Consider the following 14,627-nt stretch of genomic DNA (forward strand, 5'->3'; position numbering starts at 1 on the left):
GAATGCTGTCTGAGATGGAGAGGTATGGCTCACGAGTGCTGCTTTCAGATGCTGAGGTATACGGATTTAGACACCTCAGAACTCAGGGTGTCTCCAGCTAGAGCACAGTAAAATTATCTGAGTGAGAGGTGGAGCTCAGCTGGCTGAGAAACCCATACCACCATTTGGATTGTCCTCACTTTCATGATGTGGACCTGAAGTAGGAGTGTCAGGAAAGCTGGGACAGTGGCCTCATGTCGGTCCCCAGCGCCCTAACCAACATGTCCGCAGCCACTCAGACACTCATCTAACAAAGAGTGAGCGTCTGCCGCGTGCAGGAACCGCAGGGTCTGTGGACAGAGTGTGCGCTAATGCCAGGTCGGCTCTCGTGGAGCTTACATACCAGAGTGGGAGATCACAGGAAAGAAACAAATACTAGAAATCGTAAGTACTAGGAAGTAAAACAAAGGAAGGGCCCACAGAGGCCTCTCCGTGCAGGTGACCCAAATGAAGGGTGGGAATGAGGAGCTCTCAGGAGAGAGGGAGTGAAGATCCCTGGGGAGTGTATGCCGATGGTTTGCAGAGTGGCAAGGAGGACAGAAGGGTGAGGGAGACAGCGGTGGGGATTGTGGTGGAAGGTAGGTACATTAGGGGCCAGACCCTATGAGCCCTTTAGGCCATGGTAGGGACTTTCTGTCTTTCTAAGTGAAATAAGAAGCCTTGGGCCCTACCTTATCCTCCAAGCACATATATCTTGCTTGTGATTATCCCCACCATCCCTGTTACCACTGTGTCCAGGATCACCGCCACCACTGTACCCTATCAGTACCTGGGGGACAACACTGCTGCTCCTTCCCTACCACGGCGCCACTGACAGCATCAGGCATCATGGCCCTCATCCGCCCCATGGTGGCACCGTCATCATCGCCACGGTTCCCCAGCCTGGGACTGCCCTGAGGCCCACTCTGTGAGTCACTCGGACCAGGGCGCTCGGAAGAGAGCCTAGTAGGATTCAGAAATGGTCCAGCCATTGCCAGCGTAGATATTAAGAATCTGGGAAGGAGAGCCACCTTTCCCTTTTCCAGGCTGTGAAATCATTCATCATAGTCCAGTAATCAAAATGCTGTTTTCATCCCAGGTCCTTACCCTCTCTGGCCCCCACAGAGGAAGAGAGAGCAGGTAGAAATATGCACCGACCGATCTCACGCCCTTCCGCTGGAGGCTGATTCATTGGTTTCCCTTGAGTAGGAGGGCCTCCATTAAAGAGGTTAAGTGTCTGCTGACTCCTTTTATGTTAAAAATAAACATCCCCAAGAAACAGTGGCATTGGTAGGCTTTACCCTACGATCTTGGGAAGGCAACTTCCCATCTCCCTGGAAATCCAAACCAAACAAGATTTTCTCCTGGTACAATTCCAGCAGTAGAAACCAACATAATGAGCTAGCCCCGAGCACGTACTTTTTTCCCTCCCCTTGGCAGCATTCTTGCTGGAGGAGCTGTATAAATATAGGCCTTAATATTTAAAACCTTGGGCCATTAATCTCCTGGTCTCCCTGCTTCCCCAGCTCACTCCATACCCCCCCCAATTCATTTTTAAAGCCTAGCTTGATTATGCAGCCAGATAGTAATTTCAGTGAAAAATGACAAGTTCAGTCACTGCCCCAACCTATATCTCTTGCATGATTTAAGTTACTGCTCTAATTTTTTGTGAAGTCCAGGTAATTTAGAGCTTGGCTATGTTTTACTGTCCTTTCTTCATCCCATTGGAGTTGCCATGATCTGTGCATTCAAGATTCATAAGACCTTCTCAGTCACGATCTAGGAAGGGAATTTAATTTTTGATCACTTCTGATGCTACTGATATTTATTATGATGCCCTTTTTTTCCCCAAGGAGATGGCAGTGGGGAAGAGGGACCACTTAAAAATGTCTTTTAGTAACAGAACTTCACAAGCCAAAACTAGATTAGGATGGTTTGGGAGAAGTAGGGCCCCTGGTGAGAATGGATTTTAAAACCCTAAGTGTGAATTCCTCCTGGGTATACATGACCACTCTCTCTAACAGAAGTTTCCCCTCAACTAAACATGAACCACACCCCCCTCTTACCTCTAATAACAAAACAAACGAAACAAAAAAAGAATTGTCCTGGAAGGGATGACTTTGTTCCTATTTCTTGTGGCCAACTTAGTATAAAAAATGTTTCCAGGTAAAAACTAGTATCACAGTTGGGAAGCCACTTAAGAGGAGAGTAGAAGGCCCTACAGAGGAGCCCCTGATCTTCCAGGGCTGGTTACCTGGTGGTGCCGGCTAACGGGGGCCACAGCTATGTGGTTTGGCCAGAAAGTCCTCTTCTTTTGTTTCTGTCTCCCGTTTCCATGCTCTTAGGTACAGTAGGATTCCACAGGTGCCAGCCCTTGCTAGAGTCCCACAGCTATGTCCCCTACTCTGAGCCTTGCCAGCAGGGAATTTGCCACCTTGGTTCTGAACCATCTGGAAAGTCTACTGCCTCTTGGCGACCTAGTCTGTAAGCCCTGGGGCACTGGGGTATGTCTGAGACCAACCAGACTGGAAAGCACAATGGCCTAAAGGATGAGCCTGGCACCATGTGCATGGGAATCACGGGAGATGGGCTACGCATGCAGGTTCCCAGCCCCCTTCCCCCTGCTGGCCAGAGCAGACTCCCTGGGGGTTCACTTTAGTAAACACCCTAGTGATGTTTGAGAACCACTGACCAAGAGTGACCCAGACTCCGGGAGGCAGCTCAGGGCCACCTGCTATGGATCTGGAGGAGTCAAGCGTGGAGGTCAATGAGCGGCAACAGCCTTCCCCAGCCTGCCTTCTGTCCAGCGCCACGGCCTAGTGTATCCGTCATTGTGAAGCAAGGGGAGACCTGAGGTGCCAAGTACATAGCTGTGTGTACTTGTGTGCACAACTGTGTGTACATCTGTGGCTCTGGGTCCTTCACCTTTTCAGGCTGCTATTTGCTTTCTGCAGGACTAAGAACTAAGATGAAGTGACCACCAGGGGCAATTCCCAGCTAAACTAGCACTTGTCCACTTACGTTCCCCATCATCTCTGAGACCACTAGACATCCCTCCCATGCTACAGAGAAAAGCACATCTGAAAGGCCATCAGTGGCCTGAGCACCACTTGGCCCCAACGAGGCTAAAGCAGAGGGCTCCTCCCCACCCCCGTGTTCCAGAACTTCTTCCTGCATGCTAGAGGTCTAAGGAGCTTGAAGAGACATCCCATGATCAGGAAGACAAAAGAGAGCCCAAAAGCAAAACGAAACAAAACCCCAGGCTTGCTCAGCAGGCTGATCGGAGCACAAACCCCACGTGCTGGCCTGACGTGCCTTGCGAGGCAGGCAGGCGGAGGGCGAGCAAGGGTAGGATAATCCTGGGCATTTGCTTGTTAAGACCCTTCTACAAAAGTGGAGCTCCAGAGAAAAGCCTGGTGTAAACTGACGGGTTTGTGAGCACAATCTGCAGATTTGTGAGAGGCGATCTTGCCAGCTAAAGGGATAAGCTCGACAGCTGTGCCTAAGAAGCCTTAACCTGTGAAATATCTTTCAACTTACTGGCTTTGGAACCAGGGAGGGAAGGAAGCGGAGGCCTAGGAAAGGTGGCTGCACAGTCCTTTGAAGGCTATTAGAAGGAGGGGAGAAACAGACCCGGGGAGTGTGTTTCAGAGGCTGGGGGCAGGGTGTCTGGCCTCGCCAGAGGCAGTCACTTAAGATTCTGCTTAGATGTGCTTTCTTCTCCATACTCCTTCATCTCCTCCTTGTTGACCCTCCAAGACCCCAGCTCTCTCTCTCCCACACAAAAGCAAAGACCCTTTGATTTATTTTGTTAAAGGAAAGAACTGGAGAGGTGCACCGTCTCTGGAAATTGGAGCAGCTCCCCTTCCAATGACAGGAGCCCAGGGGCCAAACCCGAGCTAAGGACTCAGGGGAAGTCTTCGGCCTCAGTGGGGTGCCATTAACTAGAACTAGAACCTGGAGGCTCAGAAGTCACTGGGCTGCAGTAAAGGGGCAGCCTCTAGGCTCTGAGAAGGAGCCAGGTCAGGGCCACTCCTCACGTAGCCTCCTGTTCATCCCCACCATCCCCCAGCCCTGGGCATCCCAGCCCTGGGCATCCCCCCCCACCCCCCAGGCTCATGCCCTGCCAGTGACAGATCCACATCTCAGAGCCATCCCGTAAGAATCTTGTGATTCTCATGTGACCCGGAGGGTGCGCCGAACCAGACAGAGACTTAAGTCACTGCTCAAAACCTCTTTTCAGGTCAGGAAGGAAAGGTCACTGGGGAGGTGAAATGACTCAGAACAACATGGGGAAGGAAATCAGCATTGACTGAGGCATGCGACAAGAAGAAGATGCATGCCTGCACCCTGGCCCTTGTTTGGCCCTTCTTTATGCTGTAATTGCTTGGTAATGCCGCAAGGCCCTGGTGTGCCCGGGTGCGGTCTTCCCTACAAAGGGAGGGCTCACACAGACAAAGCTGGATGTCAAAGTCAAGATGTGGTGGGTGAGCATTCTCTGAAAGCCAAGAAAGAGCAAAACAAATGTATGTATTTCATGGAGACACAGTTGAACTGAATGGTCTTTAAGCCCTTTCTCTTGTACTAGGAATAAACTGATTAATTCTCACCATTTTAAATATCTGAAGTGCTTGATTCAGAACGAGGAATGACTGTTTCACACCTTGGAGCTGTGTTCTTAGACTCTCCCATTAATGTGTTTTAGAGACATCAGCAAGAATCAGATATCGGACATTGCTCCAGATGCCTTCCAGGGTCTGAAATCACTCACATCGCTGTAAGTGGGGAGCAGAGTCCCGGCGAGGGGGCGGGGAGGTTTGGCAGTGCGAGAGGGATGTGTCCGTATATTTCAGGAGGTGTTTATCAAGGCTTTATGTTCCCTTACACACTTGTGGCAACCTGGTAAAAGAAACAAATATTTCTTCAGGGGAAATTGATCTTGGGGAATATTTCTACAACCAAATGCATTATTTTTATTGATTAAGTGCCCAGCAGCCTTCCCAGTTATTGGCTTCTAATTCAAATGCATCTTCTGCTCTACCCGCACTTCCCCCTCCCTCCCGTGTGCCTCAGCAGAGCTCTCTGGGGAGCTGGAGGGACAGAATGGTAATGTATGTTTATGACCAGTGCACCCATTTCGCCCATCTGTGTGACCTTGTCAAGGGAGAAGCTAATTTTCTTCCCCTGATTTTCAGGCTTTTTCTCCAAACCGACCTCATGGCCTTTGTTCTGAGTAAGCATCCCCCCCCCCCCCCCAATCCTAGAAGGCCTTCTTTTCTTGGATTTTGCAATCCTAGGGCAGCCTCCTGGGTGGAGCCACGGCCTCGCCCACCAGGGACTCAGAGACCCACGGGGGGCAAGAAGGCATGGAGCTTTGTCCTGGTTCTGTCAGTGACTCACCTGTCATGTGGCACAGGGGATACCACTTGAGTCTACTGTATGTTTTCCTGTCAGACAAAATGGGGATGGGGCTATCTTTCCTGCCTAACCCACATTCAGTGGTGACCATGATTAAAATAACTGACAGTACCTATGAAGCCCTTAGGGGGTGCCAGGGGTCTTGCAGGTTTGGTGCTCATAACAACCTAAAACAGAGACTCTATCCTCATTTCTTTTACTATAGAAGGAATCAGGTGATCTAAACTCCACAGAAACAGGAATTTTTATCTCTCTTGATCCTGGCTGAATCTCTGGCACCTGGCTCATAGTAATTACACTGAAATATAGTTTGTTGAATAAGTATAATTATCCAAAGTCCACAACTGGGAGAGGCAGGATTTGAACCCAAGAAGTGCGACTCCAGAACCCGTGCCTTCAATCCCTGTGCCATGCTGCCTCCCCAGATATGTGAAAATTACACACTAAGACCCAAGAAAGGTATCATCAGTTGATATTATTTGTATTATTGGATGACCCGCCTACTGAGTAGGGGTGAGGATGCTCAGAAGCAAGCTGTCGAGACTTCGCTTCTCTCTGCAACCTGCTTGCTTAATTTATGAGTAGGCAGGTAACAAGATACACATTTCTCCCACCTGGCCCCATCCCACTGGGAAGGGGCTGAGGACAGGGAAGTCTCTTGATTCAGCTGTTGCCTGCTGCTTGCAGAGTAAATTAGTTTCATTTATCGAATAGAACATCTGGCTGGGATATCAAAGACAGGATTGTATGTGAGATTAGTGTCTGCTTATTGTGCTGAAGATCACAGAGGAACAGAGAGTCTCCGTGTGCCGCCAGGATCCGATCCCTGCCCCCCAACCCTCCCATCCCCCTTATCTGGCTTCCCTCTGCTAGAACTTGGGCACAATCTGAGGACTGTGAGATGCTTCTGGTTCTGCAGGGGGGAAAAAATTCAAAATCGGTTGCCAGACATGAAATTGGCATCTCACTGGCCAGTGTTGAAATATACTGGGACCATAAGGGAAGTGCCCCTCACCTCTAATGTATGCATTCATCCATTCAAGTAGACGCCTGCTAGACACATAGAATGTGGCAGTGAGCTGGATAGACAAGACCCTTGGTCTCATGGAGCTTGGAACGGAAACACACCCAGCCCAGACTCAGGAGTGGCCAAGCTAAAAGGCAGGAAAGCCTTGCCCATACACATTCATTTATTTAAACAAATACTATGCTAGGCCGTGTCAGCTCTGAGCTCTAGGGAGGAGCTCCAGGCATGAGATTCAGCCATGAGCAAGCCACACATCACCACACGGAGCCGACATTCCAGGGAGCTGAGAGGTAGAGGCACAGAAAAATGTTTAAATAAATGAATACAGAAGTAATAGAACATAACCTAAAGAAAAGTGATGAAGAAATAAAAACAGGGTGACAGGTGGTTAAAAAAAATAATTAAAATATTTAGGAGAAGCTTCCCAAGGAAAGGATGTGGGCCCTCAGACCTGAAAGGTGGAAAGAAGGCAGTCAAGGAAGGATTTGAGAGCAAAGCCAGGTGGGTCTACTCCCAGATGGCTCCAGGGTAGCCCACAGCCCTCTCCAGTCTGCCGGAGAGTGGTTTGACCCGCCAGGTTAGAGCTGTCCCATCTGGAGGTATGATGGGTTATAGGAGGATGCCCTGCCCCAAGTCCCCAGTTCCACCACCTGAAGCTTTGCTTCAGCTGCTGCTACACCAGAAGCTTTGACATCAGCTGAGATGAGCAGACAGTGACGCTACAGCGTTTGGCACGGCAAGCGGTGGGACGTTAATATGAATTACAAATGTGAGTCTGAGCCATCATGCTGACTTTTATTTACTCATTAATTTGTTGAAACATTAATGAAACACACCCGCCAGCTGAGTGAGACACTTTTTCCTGGTGGTGTCTGGAAAACAGGGGGTTTGGTTTATCGCTCCCATTTACTATTACCTCACCCTAATATTTTGTCTCCTCAAAGACGTGGAACAGCCTGGATTTGAAGTCTGAGTGGGGATTTGAATATTGTACTCATTCAGTGTACTTCAGGGCCCAAGAGGGAATTGAAAGGAAAAAAACAAAAAGAAAAAAGCCCTCCCCCGCTCAGTTTCCTCCGGACCGAGAGAAGCAGGCTGTGCCATGGATGAGAGCGGAGGGGGCCAGCAGTGGCCTTCAGCGCCTATGCAGAGGGCCAACCGGATGCCCTGGGCGCTGGGCCAGAGAGGATGACGCCAGAATTCTCCCCCAAGCCCTGTCCCCCCACCAAGTTTCCGAAGGCGAGACCATGAACAGGAGACACAGGGTGAGGGACCCTGGAGGTGTGACAGAGAGAGGGGTAAAAGAATTCAGAGTCTCTTGGTTCCTGCAGCTTAAAGAGGGGCTGGAGTGCAGAGGCATTGCTCGGAGGTCACAGTTCTTGCTCTCCCGTGTTTCCCTGAGAGCCAATCCTTGACACAGCAGTCCCCTGTACCACTCGGGATAGGACCCAGATACCCAAAGCCCCGTCTGGATGGATGATTAAGGAACTCCACTCAGGAATTCCTAAGATGCAATGGGATATTAAAAGGAAATGTTCTCTAGGCTGGGCTCAGCCTGATCAATACCCATTGAAGACAAGAAGACAGGGGGCCGACCAGCTTCCTACACATCTTATTTATCGCCGAGGTGTGAGTCATACTAGCCGCTCAGGGAGATGCTACAGAGGGACTGCTGCTCCCTGTTGTGGTTCATTGAACTGGGCTGCCCAGGAGTGAAAGAGGATAGAGCCTATTTCTCCTTGCCTCCCACACAGCCTGCTTCTCCAGCCCCTGGTGTCACTCGCCGGCTGTCCCCCTGGTAAGGTGCAGGGCTGAAGCCAGCTGGAGAAGGAGATGCTCTGAGAAACCCCACCCACCCACACGCTGGAGTCAAGGCAGCCGCCTCTACGGGAGTGAATCCCAGTGGCCTTGCCTCCACAGTGACCGCTCTCTTCTCTGCTCTGTTGCAGGGTGCTCTATGGGAACAAGATCACCGAGCTTGCCAAGGGACTCTTTGACGGGCTGGTGTCCCTACAGCTGCTGTGAGTAGGCCCCTTGTCACTGTGTATGTCTTGGAGACTCTTTGCAGGTTCTTCTCTGCAAACTTCGAGCCATGCACTGTACAGTTCTTTTGCGTTTACACATACCAAAAAGAAAAAAAAAAATCTGAGCTGTCCACCCCACATTTCTGTCACCTCTTTTTGGTAGAAGGAAAGCCGGGGAGTTGGCAGAGGGAGGCCAAGGTCAAGGTAAATAAATTTAAATGCTATAGCTCAGGAGCCTGGCCTGGGCAGGAATCACTGACCACAGATCTGGGGGCTCGGAATGTAGCCTGTGTTGAATCAACAAGGTGCAGCGTCTTGCAGGGGTGAGCTAGGAAAGTAGGGAACTAAAACACTGACACACCATATTGCAAGAAAGCTGCAGGGGAGCCGCTGTCAGGCATGTGACCTTGAAGACGGGTGGGGGAGGGGTGGTGAAATAATTATACAGAAGAGCGTAATCCGTCACTGGTGCGACTCTTTCTTGGTAAGATGTGGCTGAGGGGGGAAGTGTTTATTTAATTTAAAGGAAGATTTGTTGCCTCGAATTTTAAGCTCTGGGATTATTTATTTGCATTTATTTCATTCTGGTCATTTGAGCTTAAATGTTTGAAGAAGATAATTGGACTCTGATGAGGAGAGGAACTTAGCTGGTCCTGTATTTGAAGATTTTATGGCGGGGGGGAGTTATCTCTGGTCTGTGATGAAGTGGCTGTGGCGTGTGCTGCGTACACAGTGGGTGTTGGGGTGTGTGTCTGCGCATGCACTTCCTTGCCGGCTCAGTGACCGTCGCAGTTCCTGGGAGTTGATCTTGAGTATCCTGGGAGCACTGGAGTAGACCGAGGTCTCAGGGAGGTAAATGACCTGCCCTCGGTCACACGGCAAAATCAGTGTGGAGACTGGAGAAGGCGCTTGGCACTCTGAGTAGAGTGCCTCTGAGGGCTGACCAGTGAGCGAGTGGGTGCCTGTATCTTTGTAAAACCATCTCCAAGTCACGGGCGGTAAGGAAGGGGGCCCCCCATGTCCCCACGTGAAGTTAAGCAAACTTGCGGTAGGAGTTTGTAGACCAGGGCGTCAAGCTGGTCTCTGGCTGGAGGGGAGGGCTGACGCTCAAGCAGAGAGAGGAAGGTCAGCAACACTTTCTCAGGGTGACGCCCAAAGACTCTTCAAGGAAGAAGATGTGAGAATTTTCCTCAGTCTTTCACTCCCTACCCTTCGTGTGTCCCGTAAGACTCGGGCCCGGACAGGTCCTCCCGGGACCACGCAGTCAGGAACATCACTCCCGGGAGCTGCCCAGGCCGCATGGCCGTCTGCAAGCAGTAGTCGGGTTTGTTGCAATGAAGCAGCAGGCGAGGGAAAGGAAGTTCCGGGTCTTTTTCTCTGTATCCCCCTGTCACCTCCATCTTCACGTCCATCTCAGTCTGAGTCTCTGTGTGGGCGAATGGGTTTTAAGTTCCCCACCCTAGGGTGAGCCTTGAAGGCTTAGTTACAATGACCCGCCAGGGCTCTGCAGGGAGCTGGGAGTTTCACAGATGGTGTTCTTTGCTTCTAGCAAAGAAGCTGTAAGTTACAACCACCACCATCAACTAGCTAACTGTAGCTATTAATCCCTGGAAAGAAGTGTAACAATAGCTTGGGCCTTGAGGGAGATTTGGGGGTGTTGTGTTCCACTGGGCTGCGGGTGAATATCCCTTTACAATCAGCATGTCTGGTGCAGCCTGTCTGATCAGGAAAATGCCCTTGCATACATTAAGGAGAAACCTAGTTTGCATCAAAGTGCCTAGCCCAGGGCATGGCTTGTTGCAAAGATCAATAAATGCATGGGTTGGGGGAGGGGATGCATGTTTTTTAAAAAAGGAAATGTCTCCCAGCTTGGAGCTGATAGCAGTGATATTAATAGAACTCGTAGGGCTTTGCAGGGGCAGGGAAGGCAGCTCTAGTTCAATCCCACCACAGTTTTGAGCAGATGGAATGGAGTAGCTGGGAGCAACAAAGCATCCCCCCTCACATGCACCCAAGAGTTGACACAACTTAGGCGGGCTTGCTTTCCAGAAAGCAGCAGCAGCCGCAGCCTGTCATTGGGCTTTGACCTGCTGCTGAGCAGTTGGAAAGCATGTCCTGATTAGATCGAATTTAGCGTCCAGCCCGTCCAGCCCTCTGTAGATTGGATTTCTCCTTGTTAGGCTGGAGACACTCTGATAAGAAGGCTCTGATTAGAATACCCTGGTAGTCTGGGTAATTTCCTCTCCTTTGACTTGAAGCCTTTTTGCAAGAGGTTTGTGTTTATTTTTCTCTCTCCGTTTCTCAAATTATTGGTACATCACAAAGTCAAGCTATCTCTGCCGTGAAGTGATCCCAGCTCTTTCCTTCCCGGCACTTGTCGTGAGGCTGCCCGTAGCAAAGTGGGTACATTGAGTTGTCCTGCCTGCACCCCCTTGTCCCATTTCTCCACATTTTTCAGTCATCCCCCCAAAATTTGCCCAATCCCTGGGTTGTCCTCCTGGGTCGTTTTCTTCATAGCTTTGTTCCAGCAGATGGACAACACTAGGCCATCTCAGGCTTCCAAGGCATGGCTTATTCCAGGGCATGGCTTGTTGCAAAGATCAATAAATGCACGGGTTGAGGGGAAGGAAGCCATGCCTTCCACAAATGGGTCTACGTGGAAAAGCTTCAACAGTCCTGGGAGTAACCCCCTAAACCCAACATCCTCTGGGTGTCAGCCTCGAAAGAGTCACCTCCTTTAGTGTAAGTCCCAGAGACTTAGAGGTCAAAGGAACTTCAGGGCTCCAAACACAGTCTCCTAACCAGCGGGTGCAGAAACCCCTCCCCGCTGCCCTCTATGACAAATCCCATCTGTTCTTACTGGTGGTGTTTGCAATGCATCATCACTGTGTGCTGAGAAGCTTAGGAAGCTAACTTTCTTATACTAAACCTCAGTAATGGCTTCTGGGAAACTCAGAAAAGGCTATTCTCAAAGTCTTTGAATGTTTCAAAATAACTAGTATGTCCCCCTGTAATTCATCACAGACAGGTTCAGTTCTTGCAGACACTCACCGGGGGGAGCGTGTGGTGGTCTATCAGCTTCCCTCCTTAGAACAGACAGCTGGGGAGCAAGCCCAGCGCCCACTGGGACCAGAAATAAGTTTAGCAACTGCCTCCTAAACCTCTGAGAAGTCAGATATCCCGCATGCAGACATCTCAGAATCCACGGCGAGGACAGGATATGCCACTGCACATATGGTCCCAACTCCAGGGATGGACACAGCTGGATGACCATAGAGGTGACCTGTCCTCTTGTCCCAGGCTGCACCTGTCCCCTTCCTCACCAGAAACGTAGAATCAGTACTTAGGATGCTCCTGTTCCTGTCCATTCCCCTGCCTACCCAGGCTCCTGGACATTAGCCAATCAAGTGCCCCCAGATCCCTCATGTTGTAGCTCAAAGGTCAACCTCTCCCAAAGCAAGAAAAGCCATCAGCACATCTCTAGAACCATCACTTTCTCTTCTGACGGGCAGCCGCCAGTTGTGCTGCTTCAGCTCCCCCAGGGGAAAAAAAAGGATTCACTGATTGCATGGCCTGCATAGAAAAGTCACCTGAGTGCGGTGGGCCGTCATTTGAGGCAGAAGCTTTCGTGTAAATACTGGCCGCGATCGATGTTAAGCCTGCCCCAGGAGGTCTTAAACCAAACCAGACTGTCTTTGGGCTGGAATAAGTTAAGACAACCCAGGCACCTGTTGTTTGATTTTCTTGGAAAGCAGACAAAACCATTTGAGAATCTTGGAGTTTGCCAAGCAACATGCCAATTACAGGGCAGTAAGCAAAACTCCACTCCCGTAGCTCACTTTTCCTCACCAGCTGTTTCTCAAGTAATATTACTGCTACTAATAGTAGCCGCTAACATTTACTGACTATTTACTATGCTCTAGAGCCTGCGTGAAAGGAATTTGACGTGCTTATATGCTTCTCTAATCCTTACAACGATGCTAAGAGGAAGGTATTGTTGAAAGGCCCATTTTATGGATGAGGAGACTGAGGCATTGAAGGGTTAAGGAACATGGCCATCGTCACTCAGCATGTAAGTGGCAAAGCATTGGCACTCGGGCAGTCTAATTATGGAGTCCATGCCAGAGACTTCTGCTTCAGCCCCAGTCCCAAGCAGATCTGCAGAGCTAGTTTGGGGATCCATGGAACATTCCTCACTAGCTCACGCCAAGGAGGAGGTGCCACTGAACTAACTGTATCTCGTTCCTTTGGCTGTGCCTTAGTATCAGTCCTGGGCTGCCGTCTCCCTGGGACTTCCTCCGGTTCCTTGGCATCCTGTTAATCCCATGAGCGGGCACGAAGGAGCTGCTTGTCCTTAAAGACTGGGTCAAGGCGAGATGATGAGAACTCTCCCCCGCTGCGGGAGTAAATTTGCTTTTTGATGCACTCCTGAGAGCAGCCTTCTCCCCTTTCTCGTGTACCTGGGGCTTCCCAAGGAAGGTCATCAGGGAGACTGAAAGTCTGGGGTCATCCCATGCTTGGCCATCGAGTGAATAACTCACCCCTCTTAAAGGACCAATTAGCAAGCAGGAGGCAATGGAAAGGCAAGTGACCACCCTAGTCACTGTTAAGGAAGAGGAGGAGCCAAGCCAGGTCTCACTAGGCGAGGCCTTTGACCTCCTGAGAGCCAGTGATGGCTTCGCTGTCTGGTCTCTCTGTCTCCGCTTCCCTCTGCTTGAACCCCCTTCCTGGAGTCATCCTGTGTCTGTGGACTCCAAGGAGGTCCTGTTTCTCCGACAGGCCACCTGCTGGCATTGCTACATTTGCAGTTTCCCTCACATCAGGAATCACCATGACAACACACAGCTGGTGACCAGCAGTGCAGCCATGATCAGGAGAGAAGGAAAGAGTCCCCTTTGTCCTTAGTTGGGCCTGGGAGGGCTCCTCCTATTTCTTCGCATGAGCGTTTAGCCCCACATGGCCCAGAGCAAGACAGGGCAAGGTTAGACATTCTTGACCTTGTAGCCCTGGGCATCACCAGACTCTTCTCCATGTCTGCCTGCAGTAAGTTCCTGAAGGTCAGAGCAAATCCCCTACATGATACAGTAAGGGTGAGAAAATAATATTTGTTCTAAGGCAAATGAGTAGGATAAAGAAATTCAGGATGATCGAAGGTTAATTCTGGAGAATTAAAAGAAAAAAAAAAGAGGAAGAAATTAATGAGGGAGGCTTGACTCTATACCCTGCAGCTTCATCAGAGGTCCGAACTACCTCCCCAGAGGGTTGTCCTCGCTAATAGTTTATGCCCGTGTGTAATGGTGGTAAATACTTTCAGGGAGAGCTCTTCTAAGAAGGAACCGTAGAAAGGGCTATGCCAGGCCCTTACTGGTACCATCCTTCCCCTCCTTTGTATCTGCATCTGAGTGTTTATGAGACAGAAACTGACTCCCCAGCCTTGCGTTAGGAAAAGGAGGATCCCCAAGCACCACCTCCCCCCGCCTGCCCCTGCCCCGCAGGGCAGGAGCCTGGGCCACCTTCCTGTCCCATAGTCTTTCCTGCAAGGGTTTCACTTATTTCCAGGAAGGGGGTCACTATACTCTTTCTTGGCACTAGTTTTCTGAGAAAACCTTGAACTGTGGGGTCTGAACATACTTGGGGCATTTCCCGACAAACACCCCAGAAGTAGGAGGGGTCACATCTCCGCTGTCTGCCACAGACCCATGGGCAGGTGTGGAGAATATAAATGCCACCCAGAATGTTAGCTCCGGGCCACTGAATCAACACGTGGACTGCCGGAGTTGCCACGGTGATTTTAATGCGATTTATCAGTAAACCCAACTCCAGATGTTCGTGTTTTCCAAACCTTTCAGTGAAGGCCTGTGAGCTCCATGGGACTCTTCCCCGAGGAGATGTGGGCAAGGGCAGGAGCAAACACTGGGGTCTTGGTGGCCTTCTGTGTCACTGGCTTCTTAGGGAAACTGGGGGTGGTGGGTCCTCTTCACCGATCAGGGCAGACCTCATCTCCCCGCCGTGGCTTTCTCCTGTGCTACCTGGGCCTTGAAGGAATGAAGCTGCCAGCTGCTCCCCGTGTGAGAGCAGCTGGGACTGCTGTGGCCAGGCCAGGCCGAGTCCCGTAGCAGAAGGACCTGAGTCACAAGGCC

General features: G+C 50.5%; 1 protein-coding gene across 1 annotated transcript in view; it reads left to right on the forward strand.

Moving 5' to 3' along the window:
• SLIT3 (slit guidance ligand 3) overlaps positions 1–14,627 on the forward strand; it is a 597,085-nt gene that overhangs the window by 485,510 nt on the left and 96,948 nt on the right. The window contains exons 11-12 of the mRNA XM_045999729.1: positions 4,724–4,795; positions 8,413–8,484. Of these exons, the coding sequence (XP_045855685.1) occupies positions 4,724–4,795; positions 8,413–8,484 (144 nt within the window). The remainder of the gene's footprint in view (positions 1–4,723; positions 4,796–8,412; positions 8,485–14,627) is intronic.

This window comes from Meles meles, chromosome 3 (genome assembly GCF_922984935.1).
Source record: "Meles meles chromosome 3, mMelMel3.1 paternal haplotype, whole genome shotgun sequence".
Lineage (NCBI taxonomy): Eukaryota > Metazoa > Chordata > Mammalia > Carnivora > Mustelidae > Meles > Meles meles.